Consider the following 23,644-nt stretch of genomic DNA (forward strand, 5'->3'; position numbering starts at 1 on the left):
CAAAGTGAAATTTTCACATATAGTATTGTCACAACATCAAAAAAGGCCTTTTGTAATTCTAGCTCAGTGATAAAATGCAGTACTCTGCAGACTGCAGAGCGCCCTTGCCAAGTATTTAACACTGGTGCTGAGAGTAGAGCAGTGCAATGGTCTTTTTTAAATAACCTGTTTCTTTCTCTTTGTTATCCACTCTAGAAATATGAATAAACAAATGTGTGGTTATCTCTCCACACTGATTATATCAGGCTTTACAAATCTCCAGAGAACACACACAAGCTAATGGCACATTTATCCCCACACATGCAAGTTCCTGGATGGATAATCTACAGCAGACATGGCAATGTCATTTTTCCTGATGGTGTAGCCATGGAAGGTCTGGTACTCCGACTCCCCGGAGGCTACTTGCATGCTACAGCAGTGGTCATCTTTTTGTCTTTATCATGCGAGCCTCATGTTGCTGCTGTGAGACCAAAGCCTTATATCTTCCAAAAGTGCGTTTTTTTATGGGTTGAGAGAGGAAAAAACCTTGTTTCCTTGTCAGCATTTATTTATTTTCTGAAATTACATGACAGGTTTTTAACAGGATTCATGGTGCTGAGGGTCATGAAACTCACTCAGCAAGTAAATGAATAGCTTCACACCAAGTAAGGAAAAACAAGGAAAAAAACACCAATCCTACATTTGCAGTTTTTTCTTGATAGCAGCGGTACACTAATACAGGGATAGAAAAGAAAGAGTGGGATATAGAGGGATCAGAGATTCACTGCTTTAGTTGGCCAGCTAACTGCAGCAATGACATACACACCACTGCATCTGACTAACTCCATGTGGGAAGGCTGGCTGCATTACCGCTCTGGCTCCAACTCTTCTCACCAATGACATGATAATTCCACATGCCTAAGGCCATTCAGAATGAGGACCCGCTGATAGGGTTCCTCGTGATTGCTATCCACTATAGCAGTATGGGCTTGTGGGAGGGCGGTGGATTACAACGGACGGGTGCTGACACTCTTGAAGCTGAAGCATGTCATTAAACAGTAAATCACTCTGATTGAAAAACGCATCAGCTCCCAGCTTTGTGTTTACAAAAGAAGGCCTTCTCCACAGGCACAGATTGTGTTCTTGGCCCGAATAAATCAGCAACCAGTCATTCAAATTCTCTTTCCATGTAACGCTTTCTGAGCCCAGTTTACATGTTCAGTTACAAATCGGTACCTGAGATGTGTTGACTTTGGTGAACCCTCCTCACAGCAGTGTTCATTCATCCACTGTCATTCCTGCTAGTTTGATGAAAGTGATGATAAAAAAACACTTTATTTTTTTTTTTATCACCTTTTACATAATCAGAGCTGAATTCTAGCAATACAAATGTGAAGGTGTACCCATCAAATAACCAAATGTTGGATGAGAACAAGTAAAGAAGAAGCCAGAACTATGTGGAGTGTAAAACAACAACAAAATAAACATTATAATACAAACAAGAGATTTAGATCCATAATCTACATAAAAAGCTTTCATTCCATTTGTTAATGTTTGTACATTGCATGTATTTGTGCACATTTCCTACTGATAGAAAATGATCAAGCAAGTTAACTTGAAAGGAAACGTTAAATTGTTAACAGCCCTGTTTTGGTAGTTGGGGCTATCATTTTAAGTTACACCACCATGACATTTCTGAGGTCTGGGAATCAAGCAACACAGGTAGGTACAGCTTTACAACAGAGAGACCAATATGGCAACACAAGCTGTCAGACAAATCGCTTGTGTGGCTGCTATGAGCACTCCGCATGAAAAGCTGTGAATAGCAGAGCTGCCACATGCTCACATCTCAGCCGTGACGCAAAATTGTATCAAAATCAAGAGGAATGAAGGCCAAAATAACAGAAATAGGTTGGATAAGTGAATTTAGCTTTAAAATAAAGGTGTCATCCTTGTATCCTGTACAAAGAATAGAAACTAGACAGTACGTTTAGGATTTTATGCCATTTTATGAGCCCCAAAACAATTATTTCTCTGGTGGTTTAGTCTGGATAGCTTGCACAACAATCAGGCAGTTTCAAAAGGCAGCAAAGTGCCAAGATGCCCTCACTGTGGTCCATTCAAAAATTGTACTATACTGTCTTATTACTGTTTATGACATAATCTAACCGGTGTTTAACCAAACCTATGTAGGACTATAAATTAAATATATGATAACTTTTTTAGGGTCATAAAAAAGTCCTATTATCTTCATGTTCTAAGAAATAAAAGGAATGAGGCAATCAAGGTGTTTCTATATCTGTCTCTCCTTTTAAAAGCTTTAATAGCCTCTAAGTTACCCACTTAGTGAATATTTTTTATTGATAATAATGTGAATAAGATATATAATATGAGCCATTTACATAATCTATACACCTGTTTGCCTTAGGCTCTGGACTTTTTTCTGGACATTTTTCAGAGGGGACCCACATAACATTGACTAAATGCAAAAATTTCAAATGGAGAGAAATGGAAATGTAAAGCATTAATACATTGGCCATAGCTTTTTCAAAGAGCCTCCCCTGATCAATACATTACTCATTTGCCTTAACCTTCTGCCTTCAAATCAGTCACCTGGCTGTAGAAGTGGAGTTATCAGCTGCATTTATTGATTACATGTGTCCACATTGCTGGACTTTCACACTGGACTTTGATACCGGGTATATTATATGTGTTAAATTACAGATGATGCGTGCAACTGTGCCAAGATTTTTGTTTTGCTGAAAGACATGAACACAAATATTGATGCAGTATGCAACATTGGAGCTATGGCATCCTGTCTTTATTTTAGTAAAAATGATTCAACATGAGCTACAACATTCATCCTCTGTCCTTGCAATCACTTTTTGCAACAAAAAGCAACATATTTTTCCACAAATTCTTTCCTGGAAGTGATAATGCTTAAATGTGTTTTAGACACTACAAATCAGCTCTGTTTGTTTACACTGCTTAGAGGCACAGATGAGGAAAAGAGCTGAGAAACTCAGCCATCCATTTTTCTCATACATTTAGTTGCACTGACATCTAAGCAAAGGTAGGCCATAGCCATAAATCACAGAGCACAATAACAGGCACATTTTGGGCCGGTCCATCATTGGCTGTGTTTTGTTTTCTCATTGCATCTTGGCAAATTGCTGTTATTAATGGGAGAAAGCATAGTTTGCAGCCCTCATTAGATGTTGTTCCAACAGTGCCTCTGATGGATTAAGACAAGCCGGAGGCCTTGTCTGCCTCTACAACCAGCTAATATGAGCCAATTAAATGCTGTGCACTCTCTGGCCACTCCACACTTGCTTATGTGCTCTTACAATGATATCCAAGTATTCAGCTTCGTTGCCAAATGGATTTTAGTTTCAAGTAAGTAGATTTTCTGCAGAACCGTATGCTTACCCTCACACTCCATGATAATAAATTATTTCCCTTTAAAGCAGTTGGTTTCTTCGAGGTTGCTGAACATTTTCCTTTGATCAGAAGTAAGTTTAAAATCTTCATCCACATCTTTTAGATCTCTCCCCTCAGTAATCGGAGCTATTTGTGACACAAGCGCTGTTGGTTCTACCTGGGATGTGAGAGTCACAGCTGTATCTAGCAGGGTTACTTTTCAAGGTAGTGTCAGCCTAGCAGAACATCTGATTCATACAGAAAAAGCTTATGGGTAGATGGCTGTGAGCGCTATATAAATATACCCCGGGCTTCCTTCGAATGCAGGGCTTATAACACAGGAAGGATCGATATTGTGCAGCGCTAGCATGAAAACAGAATGTAATTCTCTCTGTCTGCTGAATTTAAGCTCAGCTAAACCGAAGGTGTTCACAGTGCCAGACATAACTTGTCAGAGCTTACTGGATATATCCAGCCTGACACTTAAGTCATATTACCTTAAAAGGCTCAAAATGTCATCTATGAAAACAATTTACGCTGAAGCATTGTGATTTTAACAAACTGTTATGCTGTTTTGTATTCTGTCTTTCATCCAGTTTTTCAAAGAACTAAAATCACCACTATAATTTATGGATTGCTCTTTTCATCAAAGGAAAATCACTCTCCCCCTGAGAATTAAAATAGTTTGCATAACACACTGAAGTAAAATAAAAGCTGTAAAATGATGTTTCCAGCCTCAGTCTGTACAACATGCAACATTATTAACTTAAAGCGGTTGGTTGGAGGTTTTGTTTGTTTTAACGTCATCGCTGGTGTTTCCAGAGCTTGCAGCATGAAGTTCAATAAAAGCAACAATTTTGTCTTTTTCTATAGTGATCAACATTTGAAAATGTTTGAATCATATCAATGTGACAATTTGTGATGAACAGCAGAATAATTGTGCTGCAGGTTTTATGTGGAATAAAGGGAGGGAGGGAGAATAATGCTATATTGTTTGTGAGAGCCTGCAAAGTCGATTAAATGTTGATTTTTCAGTATTTTGAGTTGACAAGGTCTGATCGGAGACTTGTGTGTCCAATCAGAGCTGATACGGCTCCGGGGCAGCTGTCTAAACGATCACAAGTGTTGAATTATCTCTGATGGGTGACGACTTACATAAACACTTGCACTGTGTTGATTTTTTATGCTTGGAGTTGAATTAACACTGGCGTCTTTGCTGTGTGAATATTCCCCTTATTAGCCCATGTTTTAACAAGGGCATCAAGTATAACAAGAGATATTGCTTCGTTGGAACACTTTCAACAGAGAATTGGCAAATAAAATGTGTGTAATTTATGAAGTCATTTGGATGGCATTCGATGGTTATTGAATTGCGTGGGAATTATGCCCTCATGTCTTAGTATGTGCAGCCTGCAACTGCTCCAGTTTTCGTAGGGATTATTTGAAATGTGAACTTCCCTGGCATGAGTGCATAACCCATGTAATTTGCTCTTTTAAAAATTCCTCATCCCTCCCCACATGCTCTGGAGCATTTTTCTGTCATTGGCCATGTTACATTTTCCTCTGTGCCACATAGCCAATGAATTGTTCACAATTAATCCCTGCAACCACACAAGTAGACCACTAGATTTGTGTACAGTATTCTTTGTATTGTCTGAATAATGCACCCTAATTACAAGCTTTATTATTCTGTTTAATTGTTTTTAATTTACAAGTATACAGTGCATATCCTGCAGGAATAGGTTGAATTAGGAAGGAGTATTCTACAACCTATAACTAAAAATGTCCCTTAATAAAGATAACGCACATGTTTATCCCCTGATGTGTGAGTAAAACTATTCCACAGAGTCAATTGACTTTTTTTTTCTTGTAATATGCATTACAACCACCTCTCTGGAAAACTCACAGAGAGACATTTACAAGGCCAGACTGCTCCTCTTGTGGGTTCATAGTAAGTGGTTAGGATTTTCTCTAAGAGCATCAGCTCTGTGTTAATGACATGCAGTCTCCGGAAAGGTTTATCCATTCAATTTGACTCTAGAGAGAAGATCTCTTCAGCCTGCTGATTAAATTAAGATTCTTTAATAAGCATATCTAGGTGCACTGACACGAGAGACATGCTGATCTGTGTCTACCAATGCAGATACCCAAGACTATCCATTTAAAAAGGAAGTCACATGGAATTTCTGCAGTGTCACGTCTTTTTCTTTCAGTTACGTAGCAGATTTTGTTAGTGATCATTCACCTCTCTTCTACTTTGCTGTGCCATATAAATCCACAGCTGTATTGTGTAGTCATTTTCTAAAATGAGAAGTTCAGTGTGTGCACTTTTTCATGGTGGACACACAGTATACCTTTGAATTATTCACTAAAGTCTTATTCTCTTTGACACTGTCCTAAATAGTATGTAAAACTGGGTAATTCTGGAAATCCATACTATTTCGCTAGTGCAATATTTTAGGTTTAGAGTTAACCTTTTTGTGAAAGATCAACAACCATGTAGACATAAATTCTTACACCGAAGGTCTTGCAAGGAACAGTCTCCTATGTTTGAAAAGAGAAAAAAATGTGCACACTTCAGCATTATTGCAGTCAGGCAACTGAATTGTCCCTATACAGAGTAAGGGCCAAACAAGGTAAAAATGAGTATCAGTGAATGAATATGCTGAGGGTTCTTTTTTTATGAAAGTCAGTAGGAGATAATTGCACTTGCAATGTGGCTGTCTTAGACACATATAAATGCTTTTCTTATTCAACCTCTTAGGTATTTTGGTGACTCAGTGTGAACATTGCTGCATCTATGTGGGAGGAGAAGCTCACTAGGGGGTGTATCACTAACAATCAAGGGGAACGGAGCAATATGGAATATGCAATAAAGATTTGCATGGATTTATGCAAACACCATGCCAAACGTTGATGACGCAGTCGTGTTTTTCTATGATATTTTGTCAATGAAAAGATCCTTTTCAAGAGTCAACCCATTTTGTGGCCGCAGTAGAAAAATGACATTTTTCATTATGACTACCCATACAGTACATGTGGGTGTAGTGGGTATGATTGTCACCTAACATAAGGCAAAGTATACATTGTGACACACATAGTAGAGACTGGCTGCCACCTCTTTGTTGAGTAGTAGTCGTGTAGACAAAAATGTTCCTGTGCTCGACCAGCCAGGGCCTGGTTCATCTAGCCAAAATACTGTTTTTTTGTGTGAAGTGAAGTCCTTGATTTAATAACAGGAACCATCCTTTCCTCTCTCTCTCTCTGCATTTCCTCTCTCTATTTCACCCAACTCAAATAACAGAAATCTTAGAAAAAAAACATTTGAAAAAACGCAAAGAGGGCTTTTAGATATTTAACCTTGTAACATTTTGTCCTTGAATTATAGAACAGAATTACAATACATTATTGCAAAGCAGTAGCATCTCTAGTTTCCCTTTCTTTCTATGCAATGATCACCTGTGGAGTCAGTTGAGACACTAATAACCCCATAGTGGTTTATATTCTTTTATAAGGACAATCATTAGTCATGGGGTCCCATTTTCCCCTTTTTTATACCGTATTTCTACTGTGATATCAATCTTTTTTACAAAATACAATTCCCTTGAATGTATTGAAACTACTATTATATTTTGAAGACGGTTGCTTGTCTGTCAGTCTTTCAGTGGAAGTCAGCCCACACACCACTGCTGGCTCTGCTAGCCAGAAACTTCCCTTTCCCTAATGTAAAATAGATATATTTTGAGATAGATATATTTTTGGATACTACAATGAGACCTCCCTTAATTTTAGGTTATGTGTTACCACTTGAATGCATCCTTCATTCAGCCTTCATTTAATTGCCCTCCTCCGGTTTTTGGATGCATTTATTTTCTCCCATTTTCAAAGGGTAATTGCATTTGTATTTTTATTTGGGCGATATAATTTCAAACCTATGCTGATATGCTCTATCACCTTGTGCATGTATGTGTATGTGTGGAATAGATGAATTATACCTGCAGGTCTGTGTGAGGCATTGTTCAGAAGGTTTTTGCAAAGTGCTGATGATCAGGCATAATACAGCGAGGTCAGGAATCCATCTGGGACTCCACTCTTTGAGAAGTTGAACTTATTAATCAGTGTCTAATGTCAGAACTGAATAGTCTGCCCTTGCAATTGACAGTTCTTTCTGATTTTTCCTTTACTTAATTTTTTATCATATTTATTAGTGAGCGTATGTGTGCAGTTTGTTAATGTGTTTTTTTGCCGTTGTCTGTTCATGCCTGTTATTACAAAAGACTTTGTTAAATCTTAATGAAAAAAATAAAGTATTTTCAATTATCTGACAATTGCAAAGCTCCAGGCTGTGTATTGCATTGTACTAATTAGACAGTAGATTTTCTGATTTCTAAATATAAGAAAAAACATGTTATTGCATACAGATCACGACTGAGCTGCCCTTTTCAAGCTATGGCAGCATTACCTTTGAAATATATTTAATCAGGAGCCCGAGATATTTTTCTACGTTACTCATTATATACTTTCTAGTTTCATCACTATGAATGGGAAATTATTCACAATTGTGAGAGTTGTGATGCCATCCAAATGCCTTTGCTAAGAAGAGGTTTATTGACTTAACATGTTTATTCAAAGCCAAACAACTTCAGATAAATATCTGGTGCAAAGCTTTTGCAGATTTTGTTTAGCAAGGCATGCAGGATAAATTCCATGTAAATCATTCAGAGTGAGGAGTATATATGCCCTATAATATGCATACATCCATCCAGATTTCACACATTTTTCTGTTTCAAGGAAGATGGATTTTGAATTTGTGAAAACAGGATAGAGAATACTACAAATTGTTCTGAAAGAACTTCTAACAGCTACAGCTATGGTGCATGTTGCATAGTCTTGGGGAAAGATTAGAGAAGTGGTTGTACTCTAACTCAAGTTTGTTTGTTTAATCTCCAAACCAGATGAATAAATTGTGCAAGGTCACTGAAAAAAAAATGAATGTTCTTCCCTTCCTTAAGTAACTACCACTGAAGTGCTATTTACCAAGATACTTAACCCCCATGTGGGAAAGTGCTTGTTGTGTAATTGCATAAAGATGAATGATGGCGTTATTCCAAAAGAGAATGTGGAGTCAGTCAATCTTAGGCTTTTTAAACATGATTAATATACTTTAAATACATTTAAATACATTAATGCTTATCGCTGTTGTCAAATATTTACTCCTCTAAAAAAAAAAAAACATTCCAAAAAAGTATCTCGTTCTGGCAAAGTGTTCTTTTATGATGTATTTTTTAATGGCTGTAATGAAACTCATCTTTTTTCCTCCTTTTTTTTCAGGATATTTGACAGTTACCATAGAGCCCCTGCCTCCTGTTGTTGTGGGAGAGACTGTTACTCTCAAGTGTAACTTCAAAACTGACGGACGGCTTCGAGAGATTGTTTGGTACAGGGTGAGTAAACCTGTCTATACTTTCAATCCCATTCAATAGCCAATACACTCCAATAACATCTATTTAATTCATACCAAACCAATCAGAATCTGGGGGGTCAATGCTTATAGTCATATCACAGGTTTATGACTGTTAGAAGAGAATAACCACGCACTGTCAATTTGCAGTTGGTAGGAAACAAGCTATTATTTTGGCCAGCTGTATGGGAGGCATCGCTGGCTGTTGCTTGGGAATTTGATTTCTCAATCCGCTGGTCATCACCATCATTTCTTAATAGTTCACAGCTGGTGATTCAACAGTTATAAAAATCCCACTTGGTTTACTACACTGCCTAAGTGATGCCAATAATCAAATTGCTGTAAAACAAAAAATAAATAAATAAAATTATCAGTGTATCTCTAATATTGAGTTTATATGGTCCATAAAACTGGCATGTTTTTAGGTATTGTATGAACATGAATATCAGTAAAGAAATCTGCAAAATATTGCAATGCACAGATGATACATTTGTTTCACCTCAACAGAGTCACTGATGAGCACTTGAAATGGAAAGCAGTAGCAGCTGCCACAATCACATACTTGTCTGACCATTATTTTTGCCAAAAACTCTCCAATAGTTCTTGAGAGCTATACAGATTTGCTTTGTAAATCGGCTGACTCTTCACCGAGTTGTTAGTGAGGCTGGAGAGTGGTGATTGGATTTGTATAATGTAGTACACCCAAATAGTGGAGGCTTCATTTATATCATTCATTCATTCATATACTATCAATCAGTGCTATGGGTCTTTCTTAAAATGCATTCTTGCTCTGTTTTGTCTTGTTCATGATGCAATTTATATAATCTAATGATAGATGGGTTTCCAAAACAAACGTGAACAAACACGAGGACAAATGCATTGAAAGGGGGACTTTGCTCATGAGAATAAACTAGAGTGTACAGTTGTTTAAAGCAGCACTCCCTTGACTTGATGCATGCAGTTCAGTTTACTCATCATGAGTAGTACTATTCAGCCTGAGAAAACAGTTGTATAATGTATCCTTTGTCTCTGAAAAGTCTAAAAAAATGACCCTGATGATGCCATCTGTCAAAATGTGCTCTTGAGTTGCATGGGAAACGTGGGAATGTTTTTGGAGCTTGACTCATGATTTTAAACCATTCATTTTTTTCTTTTTAATAGTCTCTATAAGTCCCCTGACTTTATGGAAGTGCTATACTAAACTGCTGGAGCACCACCTAGGTTAGTGAGCCCCAGTGACAACTGAGTATTCATTTAAGAGGGATGGTGATGAAATTTTAAAAATCCTGCCTTCTCTGCTATACAAAAATCCTGTAAAGCAGAGAGGGTATATGAGTACAGTTCTGTTACAGAATGAAAATATTTCAGTGGGCATTTATCAGCTGATTGCACCAGTTTACTCCCATCAAATGATAGGCCTCTGATAACAAAAAGTGAAAATAATAAGCTTCAAAGGAAGCAATTTATTGCTGCTGTACTGAACTGTATTAGATTACATATGTGTAAACTGTAAAGTGTAAATTAGCCTCTGTACACTTTCACACTCACTTAATTTTTTGAACTCTTTATCAACTTGGGTCACTGACCAATCAGCTGGCCCGGGTGATCTTAGTGGCCATTGGCCAACGTGTAATATTTACTGATCAATTCAGCATCCTGCTTAATAATTATCTAATCAGTATTTGATTGTTGTGAGTGTACAGTACAACACTATGGTGACATTCACCTTGCTTTCACCGTCCACTCGGGGCTGAAACAATCTTCATTAATGAGTGAGCAGCGGTTTATTGCTTAGGCAGGACTTTAGTTTCTGCTTTTCACTTTTATTATTGTGAAATGAAACAGTGTCTCTGTACTCATCTTAGCAAATGCTGACCTTTCAAGGTAGGATGGAAAGAGATTTGTGGCACTTTACCCATTCACTTTAGTATCATTGATCACTTTCATTGCTGTGACAATTTCATTTAATCAGGCGGGATTGGGGTGCATTGTTTAACTTGTATTCTGTCAGGTTTTTGCAGTGTCTATTGATAGCTGTAGTTTAAATAACCACTCTCAGAATAGTGCTTCCCATATTAAGTTTTCTCATGAGGAAAGCAAAGAGGTTGTAAGAGAAATCGGCCCCATCTCTCCGGTGGCCTCTGCTCAGCACAACCGTTGATAAATTATAAATCAATTACTCACACTTGGCTGCCAAAGTTTCTTTAATCTCTGTCTTTTATTTGACTAAATTGTGTTGACTTCTCATTTTACCTCCTGTTCAAATGGAACTGGGGTTCATACTCACCTGGGGAATCCTCATATCTAATCGAAGCTTGGCCAATCAGACAGAGGGCTGAATAAACTGAATATTTCAGCAAGTGTTCACTCGTGGTGCTAGATCCTGACGTATTCTGTTTGAGGATTTTTTAATGCATAACACATCCACACTTCAGTCAGAATTAGCACGTCTTAGGGTGTACTTAAGATAAACCTGATTACTTCAGAGAACCTTTCAAGCCACACAAATTCTCTACAACATTATATATAGAACAAGAGAGATAAAAGTAATGGATTTGATATAAGTGCCACAATGGTTTGTATTATATTAAAGCATTTTTTTTTATTTTTCTTTATCTCTGAGCCTTTCTTGTTAAGATTTCGACTTGACCTTTCCATATTATTTGAAATAAACTTCCAATACATTACTTTACCATTGCATTAATACTGAATGAATACTAAAAGGTATCCTGTTGACTTTTTGACCACTAGTAGGACTACGGCGCAGTGTTTTTATGAATGGGTTTATTTGTCTTATAAACGCCCACTTGGCACAGTAACACAGTAATCTGTCAGTAAAAGGCAGAGACGAAGAAGGCGGCTAGGAAGTAATCAGGGATGTACTGTAACCAATGCAGGTTTCAAAATGTTCAAAAGGTCTTTGTAAATATTGTATTAGGAAGGAAACACATTCACCAAATTTGTTAGACCTCAAACCACATATTGAGTTTGGTGAGTGTCACTGAATGTTAACAAAAACTTTGCATGTTTATAAGAAGACTCCATAGGATATCTTTAAAAAACACCACAGAAGCAAATTTGAGATTGAGAAAGGTGTTTGACACCTATCTTCCATTTCTTATTCAGGATACAGTAGCCATCAGCTGCACCTTTTCCAATGACCACTTTGAAAATGTAGTGGCTGTGATGATTAAGTATTAATAAAGTAGCATAAATCTCTTTTAATACTTTGAACCCAAAGATTTTTCAGGTCTGGCCAGCGTCCATATCTACACAACCTGCAAGGTCCGCTTCCTGGAAGCACTGTGATGTAACTTCTGTGCAGTGTGGGAATATATCATTAAATGCATGCAGTGGATTATATATGAGTGTTTAAACATGAACATGAAATATCAAACAAATTTAACCAGAAAAAAGGTTAAATAAACATAAGACCCTTCTCTTTTTATGCCTCTTACCCATATCCACTGATAATAATCATAGAAATGTGATTAATTAAAATGGTTGATGGCAGAAAATAGGGTAAGGCAGCTGAAATTGAGACTAACAAATAAGATCCTGCAAGGTAATGGGCCAAGGTATTCTAAGTATTTTATGCTTGTTAGGGACTCACATGACTATTCAACTAGAGGCAGGGCCAGATATTGTGACATTGACAGACACTGACAGACATTACACCATGTAGATTTAAGACCTGTTCTGGGTAAAATACCTTTTTGTACATAGCAGCAGTAGAATGGAGTAGACTTCCAGTAGAGATAAAAATCAAGACAGTATTGCCATAGGTTTAAACATGCATGCGGGTAATGATTATCTGACAAAAATAAAAGGATGACTTGAATGTATGTGGTGCATTTATGTGGGTATGTGTGCTCAGAGGATACTTTGTTGGGTGCGCCTAATGAGGTGGCCTCACTCAAAGATGGGAGTGGCCACTTTGTTGGATGTGCCAGGGGTGCTGGTGAGGTGTCTGCTGGGTCTATGTGTATATGTATATATATATATGGATGTAAATAGGTGGAAATGGAAGTAGTTATGTATACAAGTATGTGTGTATAGATAGATAGATAGACATTTTATATATATATTTGTTTTGATGTGTCAAATAAATCAAAAAAAAAAATCCCTTATAATACCTCTACTTTAGTTTACTGGTGACACAAGATTAGGGGACAGACAAAGACAGGGAGTGAATGGAAGAGAGTCAGAGCAGTCGTCAGTAATGGATGTGGTATAGCCCTGCTGCTAATGCTTCCAGAGCAAATAAATGAAAGCCTCTCAAGTGTGTATGATATTGCACTACAGGCCACATGAATGTTTTTAGTGAGTGCTGCATACTGGCAGGCCACAGATTAAGCACTATGGATATGTAATACCATCAAGCTGTCTGCTATACTTTAATAGCGTACCAAATAGTAATGATGGATCATTTGATAGGGTGGTGCTAATGTGCTGCCTGTTTAGGAGAAGGATGTCAGCGTGGCTGTGCTCAGAGACTGCTCCTCAAAGACATGCACACAAGCTCATCTGATGCTGTGCTCATTTTAATTTATGTCATCCTAATGAATATACAGATATGGGACCCATCCCAGTGGGCATCCAGGTGCGCCATGCTGACAGTGGTGGAGCAGGCGGTATCTGTTAGCTTGCCTGTTGAGTGCTGTTCTGCACTATGCTTAATTTTAATCACTGGATCAACCGTCTCTGCTCTCCTGTTCTCCCTCCTCCCTCACTCTGCCCATTACAGAATTCCTCCATCCTCCCTGACATAACTCTTCTGGGATCCTCTCTCACACCAACGCAAGTGTCTTCCCTAAGACACTTCCTTAATTTACCACTGGCCTGTCTGCTATCTGAGGTGGTTCTCTTCTCATCATTCAGCTATGTCCACCTCTGTCCATTTCATTAATATGATTCAAACTCACCAGTTTTAATAATCCTGCTCTCTGCTGAATTGAACACCTCTCTCTGACTCCATGTGCAGTATGAGAAAACCCTAGCTTTACAAGATAGCAAGAAACAATATCGACAATTAAAGAGAAACATATTAATTATGTCCCAGATACATTTTGGTTTTCTCTTGTTAAGAAATTGTAAAATAATCAGCGTGGGTTATTGCAAGCAGGAGTTAGCCAGAAAATACTGAAATCCAGCCTCCACATTTTGACCTTTTTGTTAGATATGGTCATGTGATATTTTTTTTCTGATGAAATGAATGAAGACTGAAGGTTAAAAGATAATGGTTTCCTTTTTTCAAAATTTCTCATTCAAATTCCCAGGCAAATATATTTTATTTTTCAGTTAAGAACAGTGTAGCTAATACAGAATGGGTGAATATCATGTGTCAGTATGATGAGGTTCTCTTGAAATTATACATTTATGCACTACTAGGTGGATAACCTTGCTTTTAAAGAACATCGATTTAAGGTAACAAATCACAGAAAGACTATAGAAGACTATAGGTGCATGTTAAGCATGTTTTTATATAGTCAGTTGATAATCACCAAATTGGTCATAAATGTTTTAAGTTGCAGCACAAATAAAAAAACATAGTGGTTTCAAGTATAATTAACTTGTGAATTATCAGTAACATTAAATCCCTGCTTTCTTTTGAATAGCAACTTGATCCACAAGGTATACAGTAGCTGAATATATATTTGATAATATGCTGTGCTAGAAAAAGAAATTATGGTTATCTTGTCAGTTAAAGTTTTTATACAAAATGTGTGAAGTGGGATTCCTTCCCCTCCAATGTGGGTGTGTTGGTATTTGTGTTGGAGCTGCAACAAATCAATAGTTTATTATGTCCAGAAAGGACACTAACCAAAGACAGTTGTAAATCTCAATCAGCTGACTACCACTGAAAGCTTGTCAACTCTTAATGAAGCCATCTGCCTCCACAGATTCTGTTCAGAGCATTGCAAGTTAGCTTCACAACCTGTGCTTTGTTACCACAAGGCAACTGTATATAGATATACATTATAAATATGTGGTTGTACCACTGCTATCTCAAACTGAACTACATTTCTACTGTATCTCCAAGAATTAGAAGCCAAAATGTTGCAGCTGTAATGATGAATGACCACCAGGCAGGGTTACTCCATTTTTTTGGGTGGTATTTTATTTGGCCGAACCAGTAAAAGTAGCCTAAATGCATAACAGCTTAAGTGAATGTAATACTGTGATACATTATTGTTCCAAACAATATTCAAAGGATAAATTGTCACACCTACAGGAGTGTGCTCCCTTTCATGCCAATGGACAACACTGGTTAAGGTTTCCTTTATCTCACTTCAAGACCATGTTATCTCGACATTAGTCTTTCCATAACCTTAACCACATAGTTTTAGTAGTGTTTAGAAAATGCTTTTGGAGAGCTCAATTGCCATTTTGCAATGCACTGAAAAATGACCTATTTTGTTGTTAAGGACATTTGTTTCTGTGGTAACATGGAGAGGCTCTCTTGGGTAAGACAGTATTCGCCCTCTCTCTGAAAGTTCTAATAAAATGGGACTGTTTGCTCAGACTTTATGGTGTCTTCTGAACCAAGAGTGAGATAGTCACTTATACTCTATGTATCTACTTGATTTTATGTGATTAAATGTGCAGTGTGTAGAATTTAATGGCATCTAGTGAAATGCACTTGGCTGAAATAGCATATAATATTCATAAGTATGTTTTAATTAGTGTATAATCACCTGAAAATAAGAATCATTACATTTTTGTTACCTTAGAATGAGCCCTTTATATTTATATAGGGAGCTGGTCCCCTTCCGCGGAGCCTGCCATGTTGCACCACCATGTTTCTACTAGGAGTGTACCCAAATACAAATGCGTTATTCAGCAAAGCATAAATAGTGGATTTTTACGAATATTTGTTTCATACAAATATTTTAAAAATTATTTGTTTTTTGGGGAAAAAAAACATGTCAAATACCAGTGCACAGGTCGGTTACATCTCATAAATGAAAAGGGCAAAGGAATAATCGCCTTTGAAGTTCCTCCCTACATGTTACATGGTGTGCTGTCTCCGTGTCATGGGTGTCCAAATAGGTAGAGGTCTGTCTGCAATGAGGTGATGCGTGAAGTTTTAGCTCAGTAGTCAGCACTGTCGTCTATGATCTAGGAGACTCCAATTCGAGACCCAGTCTGGTGACCTCCTTCATAAGGTAGTTTATTCATGAACACTTATTGTAACACTTTAATTTCCTAAAATTTAAAGCGTAATAAAAACAAAAACAGGATTTTTAAGCCTCTTCCACTTTTATTTGAATACAAATACAAATTTAAATACTAGGCCCTCTGCACATCCCTAGTTTCTACATCAGCCAAGAACAGACAAACCAAACACTGACTCTAGAGAGGGCCTTTCACATTTTCATGAGTTTCGTGGCAACTGTAGGTTCCCCTACATGTTTGGAAGGGGAGGGGGAGGGGATGAGTTATCAGTTGGTTGCAATCTGCAACCTCACCGCTAGATGCCACTAAATCCTACACACTGGTCCTTTAAATCTTATTTTCCAAAGTAATGTACCTACTTACACCCAGTGCTCACACCTCATAAGCAGACCACAGTCCCTAGTGACTTAGTAGGAGTTCTCATATCCAAATGCCGCATGCACTGCTCTTCCCTCTCAACACATTGCTATTATCTTAACAGCACAGAAGTGCTGTACACGTGTACTTAAGTGTTTGCCAGCTGTGTTTGGACACAAGCCAGCTACATTAGTTGCTTTGAGGAGCAGATGATGTTTATATTTGGAAATATGAAAATAGCTCCTCACATGAAACAATGACCTGACTACAACTGTAAGGTCTAACTTACAGCAAGAAACTTATTCAGAGACATAAGTGAGACAGCTACTTGGTGCCCACACAAACTCTGTGCAACTCATCTTATTCTAATACTCCCAACTCTTACAATGCCTCTGGTACTGTTTTTCAGATTTACTTGTGGCCCACATTTTGACAAATCCCATTAAATCTGTTGACAGTGTCAAAGCACAATGTAACAGCTATGCAAATGACTTATCTGTTGTCAAAGTCTGCCAAGAAATATAGGAGTGCATTACCTGAGGGCAGTGTGTCACTGGATTTGCTGTTGGCTTTTTCTGGCCACAAGTTCCCCCAAAATGCAACGGCAAAGATATATTACTGGATACTCAACAGAAAACTGGTGTTTTTCTAGTCGGTAATCCTGTTTCTTGACTGTGGAGAGACACAGGAGGCGTCATATGTTAAATCCGAGTTTAAAATCTTCAAAACAGGGTTGCCTGGGCAACTGGAGTCTGCGAGTACAGAAGAGAGCTCACTGAGTGTGTACGCACAGCACTCTCCTATGGGGTTTTTGGGTGTCTAACTTCCTGCTGTTAAATCCCCAAGTGTAATTGTGTAGGGAGAAAAGGAAAAGAAATCTTGACTTGGTTATGTTCTATTGTAGTGTATAGTAATTTATGAATAATGTGCATATATCTATCTATCTATCTATCTATCTATCCATCTATCTGTCTGTCTGTCTGTCTGTCTGTCTGTCTATAGTGCAGACAACAGTTTTTGAAGACAATTATGTATGCTTTTTGCTATATAATTAAGTATGCTTGAAATGAACTTGGTCATATGACATGTAAAGGCAAAATGTTTATACCTGCTCCAAATTGACACATTCAAAGATGAGGTAAAAACCTGCTTCCATAGCATCCTTCTGGCTCCATCACATGTTCTCTCCTCCAAGAGTTCTATGCCGTGCAGCTGGCCAATCGCTACATAAAGTTGGTGTAATTGTTGAATCTTCTTGTCTTTTGGAAAGTTGGAGCCCCCTCCCCTATCTCAGCAGTCGATAAGGTGGTATCAGACACTGAAAGCACTTAATTTCATGTAAGCACATTGAGGACTTGAAAGCAATATTTAGCAGTTCCATTCACTATGTACTTGTATTTTTATGTTTGGGGAAACTTCCTCCAATTTTGGAACTTAGAGTACCATCATCAAATGTAATCAAGGCGCGGTAATTCTTCTAGTTTTAGATAATGAATCAACACGCTCAACCCAGATGCTGAATCCTCAAAGGCAAAAATCAAAAATCAGAAGTAGGACAGCACTCCACTTAAATTGTTTATTCATGCATTGCATGGATGTTCCGGGCAGCTGCCCTTCCTCAGTGCACAAATTGGCAACAGTGTTAAAACTAGGCACAGGTGAGCTATATAACATTATGATGAACAGTTTAAGTGGAGTGTTACATAGATGTCTTCACATGTGCCTAAGAGCACTAAGAAATGCATAAATCCTTGCATGTATCACCACAGCCTCTTATCAACAAATAATAATATCATGGGCAAATCATGAGCAGAACCACAGGACATGGTGCTGCTACAAGGTCTGTGCCAAATTTTTTCCCCAGCCTCTGTCCATGGTGCTGATGTGCTCTGGCTCCCAGGGCATGTTCACAGTGTTTCCAACATCTCGTGAATCTACCCACAGGATCATTTGTCACCTGTGGTAATTAACCCGCTTGTTAAACAAATGTTCTGCCTATTTTTCTGATACTGTATGTAGCCAACCTTAAGGTTGCTGAGTCTTGACATAAGTCCCTGTGAGGAACTACTTTGTTCTCTATTTTTAAGTCTGTGTGCTTTAACTTCGTACATTAGTACTTTCTAGATGGAGAACGTTTAGCGTGACAAAATTTAGTTTCCCTTTTTTCTGTTACTAGGACTTATGCTCATTGAGTTATTTAGTTAGTGTGCCCTTCTTGGCAGTTGGTTTGTTGCTGTCCTCAGTAGACTTCTTTTTTGATGGTAGCATCATTAAAATAACTAATGGAGCATTCCCCCGCCTTTATCTTGCCTCTGCATTTGGGTTCAACCCCTGGTCATGAGTCTTTCAGAAGGAATAACTTTACATTTATGTGCCCTTTGAAAGCAGTAAGCCCTAAACACTCAAAATTGTCTTACAAATTGGGAAATAACAAAGTGGGGAATTAGTCTCTGATCACAATAGACATCTAAGTATAAATATGTAAAATTGTGATATATTCTGCAAAATGTATAATTTGGACAGCTACTGGTATACTAGTTTTTTTTTGTTTGCATTTTCTAAAATGTGACATTTTGATCCTTTTGAAGAAAGAACAATTTGTGTTTCAAGTAGGCCCACAAGTGTAATGATAATACATTTTGCAATCAACAGCCCAAGTAATTACCTGACACCCTATTTACGCACAATTTAGCATTTATATAATAGAATTCCATTTTCCAGGATGCACTGTGGGGCTATTAGGTTTGTGATGTGATCATTGTCTTCTCCAGTTTTCTTTCCTCACCAAATCCTATTGAGAGGAGATATGACAAGTGAACACTTTCACATGTTACATTAATTGTAAAATAATTGCAAGTGCTAATAGATGTAATAAAGGTAGGCATTACTGTTTTCTGTGTAATAAGTCCCTGTATGTGACCAGCTTCCCTCCACAGGGGACAGCTAACTGTCCCGTATAAAAGAAAACAGAAATTTTTCAGTTTTTTATTGTATCTCACTTGAGCAATGTTTATACATCCTTTTCTGAAAGAGAAAAATGCAGTCTGCCCCTTTAAACAGTGGCACAAACCTCTGTCATCTTTATTAGCCTGCTGCTCCATGCCGAATGTGGTGCCCCAAGGGGAATGGGAGATAAGGTGATATGGATCACTGCACCACAACCTTCCCCTTTGAGGATGTCACCAGGGCAAATAAGCAGCCTGTTATACTTGGAATGATAATTACACACTTCATGTCAGCAAACTACTAGATGAGTCCCTTTTTATCCACAAATGCTAATAGCAACAAAGGGACTGATCATTGCTGTGCCTGTCTGAGAGCTTGTGCTGCTAATGGCAGTGACTGTGATGACAATGGGATATTTTGTTTCCGTGCTGCTAAGAGTGAATAATGTCTCCTCATTGTTAGCATCTCCCAGAGATCCCCAGGTATCTATCAAGAGCATACTCTGTATCTAATTAATTAGGTAATTCAACAAATGATTATGGAAAAACTCTCTATGAGATCATTTAACTTTTCCCTACTGATTCATTTTCTCTCCATGACAATAGGACTAAGTATATTCTAATAGTTACATCACACGTTTTCATCTTCATGGTAAATGGTAGCATAGTATATCATACACACATCACTAAAGTGGAAAACAATGTTGCATTTATTTTTTCCAATTACTTTGTTTATAGTTTTTAATCCCAAAAGTGGTTAGTTAACAGTATTTGCTGTGATAGCAGTGCTCATATTGGAACACATTGTAAAAACATTTTTAAGAAGAAAAAAATATTTGCTTCATTACATGTCATTAGATTTTAATTTAGAAGCCATCACTTCTGCTTCAATTTTTTTTTAAGGTTTAGTGTAACTCTTCAAATTTTCAACATGTCTTGGAAACTTGTAATCTCCCAACCAGAATCATACCAGATTTTTGAAATCCATTCTTACAATCACAGAAGGATCAAACAAGAAAGTGATTACTTAGTGATTAGGAGTGGATCAGAGCCTCTTTGTGACATTTGCATTAGAGGAGAAAGTCATTTCCATGCCAGAAGAGTCTTTGCAGTAGCCACTAGCCTGCCTCAACACAACACATTCTGAGGTCCTTTGGGCACATAAAAGAAGCAAAACAATTATTTATTTAGTTCTTTATATATTTATTTACTTGTTTACTTGCTTGTTTGTTTATTTGGATGGGCTGTGATTTCATGTTCTTCCAAAGGGAAAAAAACCTCTCGCATACAAACAGATGATATAATGTGAACCCTGAACAAAATGACACAATGTGGATGCTTGTTTCATAGAACATACAGTACAGAATTGACTGCTTTGTAAATGTGCAATTACAAGTTTAAAACTCAAAATTCCTCTCGCTCCCATTCATATATCCATGTTAACCCACAGTAACCATAAAAGCTATAAAATGTTCAAGGATAGCATAGATGTTTGGTTTTCAGGGTCTTGAACAGAGACGGTGTTTTTGATGACTGCCACGAATACTGTAGAAACATAATAATGTGAATGACACTCATTTAATTTCAGTGACATTTAGAACAGAATCTAGAGAAGCATACAAATCTGTTCTCACTGACTGTGGAATTGTTTTGTATCCTATTTTCAAGATCACATAAGGAGCTTCACGTTTAAAATGCGCTGCTAATGGAATCAAAACTATTTCAATTAGTTCTTCAATAAAAAAAAAACTGTGAAACAGTTTGTTACTGCCAGATATGGAAACTTCTGCTGTGAAGGATGATATAAATTGTAAAAGTTATCTAAGAGGTAATTATATTCTAGATTTTCCTTGCATACTACTGCATTTGGCATATGACACTGGACTCCAATGACATACAGTATTGTATCTTGTGCCTTTGAAAATGATATAATAACATGTGACAACCATTTTAAATTTTGCACATGTACTACTGGACATATGTGATTAGTTTTGGCCTGTCCCTGCCTCATGATTGCATTTGAAAAGAACATTAACAGTCCATGATGCAACATCTGTGTGGGAGCAGAAACCATTGAGAAACCATTTAAGATTTCATAGAAATAGGCATTACAGTAATATTTGGGCATATGAGCACTTTTTTATCTATGCAAGCTTCACAGAAACAGCAACAACATAATAAAAAAAAAACAAATCTGAGGGGAGACCATAACGTAACTAAATTATCCACTGATTGACACTATCTAAAATAGTCCATGCTCTGCTTGCAAGGAAGTTGTTACAAAATATTGATGACTATCTACAAAGTTAGACATCATTCCTTAGCACAGCAGTTATCATCCATCATCTTTCAATCCCTTTCTGCACCGTCTTTTTCCTATTCACAGCCATCAGGTGCCTATCCTAGCATCCCAGAATGCATTGAGGCACAGACACAGGCTGGATTGTTCATCGCTCTATCACAGGGCTAATCGGGGCACCAGTTATCAGCACATTTTAAAGCCCAGGAGTTAATAAGTACTGATTAAGGTCAATACTTTAGGGGTATATGTACTATATCTTTAGCTGGATACAGAGAGTGTTTGAATCTGAAAAACTTTATATAATATATATGTATATATGCAACGTTCTCTAGAATTCAAGTTAAAGTGACTGTGAGTGACTTCTTGTTATTGAAAAATCTTTGGCTAAGACATTTTTTTAATAAATATTAAAACACTATGGAGCAAAGTATGTTTATGCTTCTTTTCCTTTTTTATTCCCACAACATAACATCTCAACTATGATGTGATCTGCAGTGGGCTTATTTTCTTTCTATATTCTCTTTATTCCCACAGAAATAATCAGGTCAGTCTCAAGATGATTGTTTTTTTTGTTGATCCCTTCAAACAAGGCACTGACCCCATTGAAAAGCAGCCTGCAGGCCAAACTGCCCCTCTCCAAAATCACCCTTTCTGAAAACCTGATTCTCTTTGGCAATCTGTAATAAATTGTTTACATTTTGTACCACTACTCAGCAACCTTGCAGCAGTATGAGTAATGCGATGCTGCAATTCAGGTATTGTTCCTTTCTTGGAATGGCCATTGAAAAGCATTAGGCTGTCCATTCAAAAGATGTGATTCAAGTAATCGTCATCCTCATTGTAATCCAACCATAAACCATATTGCAGTCCTCTCAAATGTTAATGGTTTTCTGTAAATAAAACACAAAAACAATTGTTGTATCAAGACCCAGTGAAAGGATGAAATATTAGTGTATTTACTTTTTTAGATGTATCAGGCAGCTCTGGCTTGACGGTGGTGTTTGGCAAAGTGAAGCAGCGCACTGAACATATTGGATGTTAATGAATAAATGAATTGTTTAGAATGTTAAAGGCTTTTGATTCTGATCATTTTGCTGTTTTTCCTCTTTCACAGTCTTTGCATTAATCAGAAATCCTTTGATGGCAGAATTCGAAAGTGGAATTTTAATAAAGCCACATATCAGGTTTAGAAATATAACCTACTCAACGAAGAAAAAAAAACAAAACATCACAAACATCCTCTAATTAAAATAATAGTAAGTAATTAAAATTAGCTTGTGATAAATGTCTTTACTGTGGGATCTCATATTTCCCACTTGATCACAAATTACAGAGGCATGTGAACACAGGTGGTAAACATAGCTGTGAATGCACCACTGCCAGCAGTTGAAGATAATTAAAAATTATCAGTTGGATTCAGATTAATACAGTATACTCTGCTTAAAACAAGTAACCGATGTCTGCTTTAGTTTCATTATAGCCAAGTTTAATGTGACTTGTACAGGACAACAATAGATATTGATTTTCATGTTATTTGTGGGAATACTAGTGAATTAAACACTTTGAAGTTGCAAGCTTCTTCCACTTCTTCCTCTGAGATGTGACCTTTACTTAAAGGCTGTGGACAGTGCTTCGATTCACTCCTCCATCAATCGTTTTTTCTTCTGCTTCTTGTTCTTATTCAGTTTTATAAGGCAGCTGGAGACTATCCCATGTGTAAAGTCAGAGAAGAACACTGGATAGGTCACCATATGATAGGATTAATCAGGGCAGTTGTGAGCACTTATTGTACATATAATCTTTAAGATGTGAATTTCGCTTTAATGCTTTTGACCAATGCTTACACTTAATAGAATATAATTGCTGGTGAGGGCTCTGTTGAAAAAAGAAGGCGTTTTTTGTTTCAATCTTTGAGTTTTGTAGATTATTATCTTTGAGGTTTCTTTATTTTAAAAGAGCATTTTTTTCCTGATTTGTTTAGGTTTCTGTCAGTCCTTTTTG

General features: G+C 37.3%; 1 protein-coding gene across 2 annotated transcripts in view; it reads left to right on the forward strand.

The window, feature by feature from the left end:
* The window catches only part of igsf21a (immunoglobin superfamily, member 21a), a 188,165-nt gene that overhangs the window by 60,206 nt on the left and 104,315 nt on the right, over positions 1–23,644 (forward strand). For both annotated transcript variants that reach the window (XM_067586498.1, XM_067586499.1), the window contains exon 2: positions 8,731–8,843. In XM_067586498.1, the coding sequence (XP_067442599.1) occupies positions 8,731–8,843 (113 nt within the window). The remainder of the gene's footprint in view (positions 1–8,730; positions 8,844–23,644) is intronic.

Source organism: Thunnus thynnus, chromosome 4 (genome assembly GCF_963924715.1).
Source record: "Thunnus thynnus chromosome 4, fThuThy2.1, whole genome shotgun sequence".
Taxonomy (NCBI): domain Eukaryota; kingdom Metazoa; phylum Chordata; class Actinopteri; order Scombriformes; family Scombridae; genus Thunnus; species Thunnus thynnus.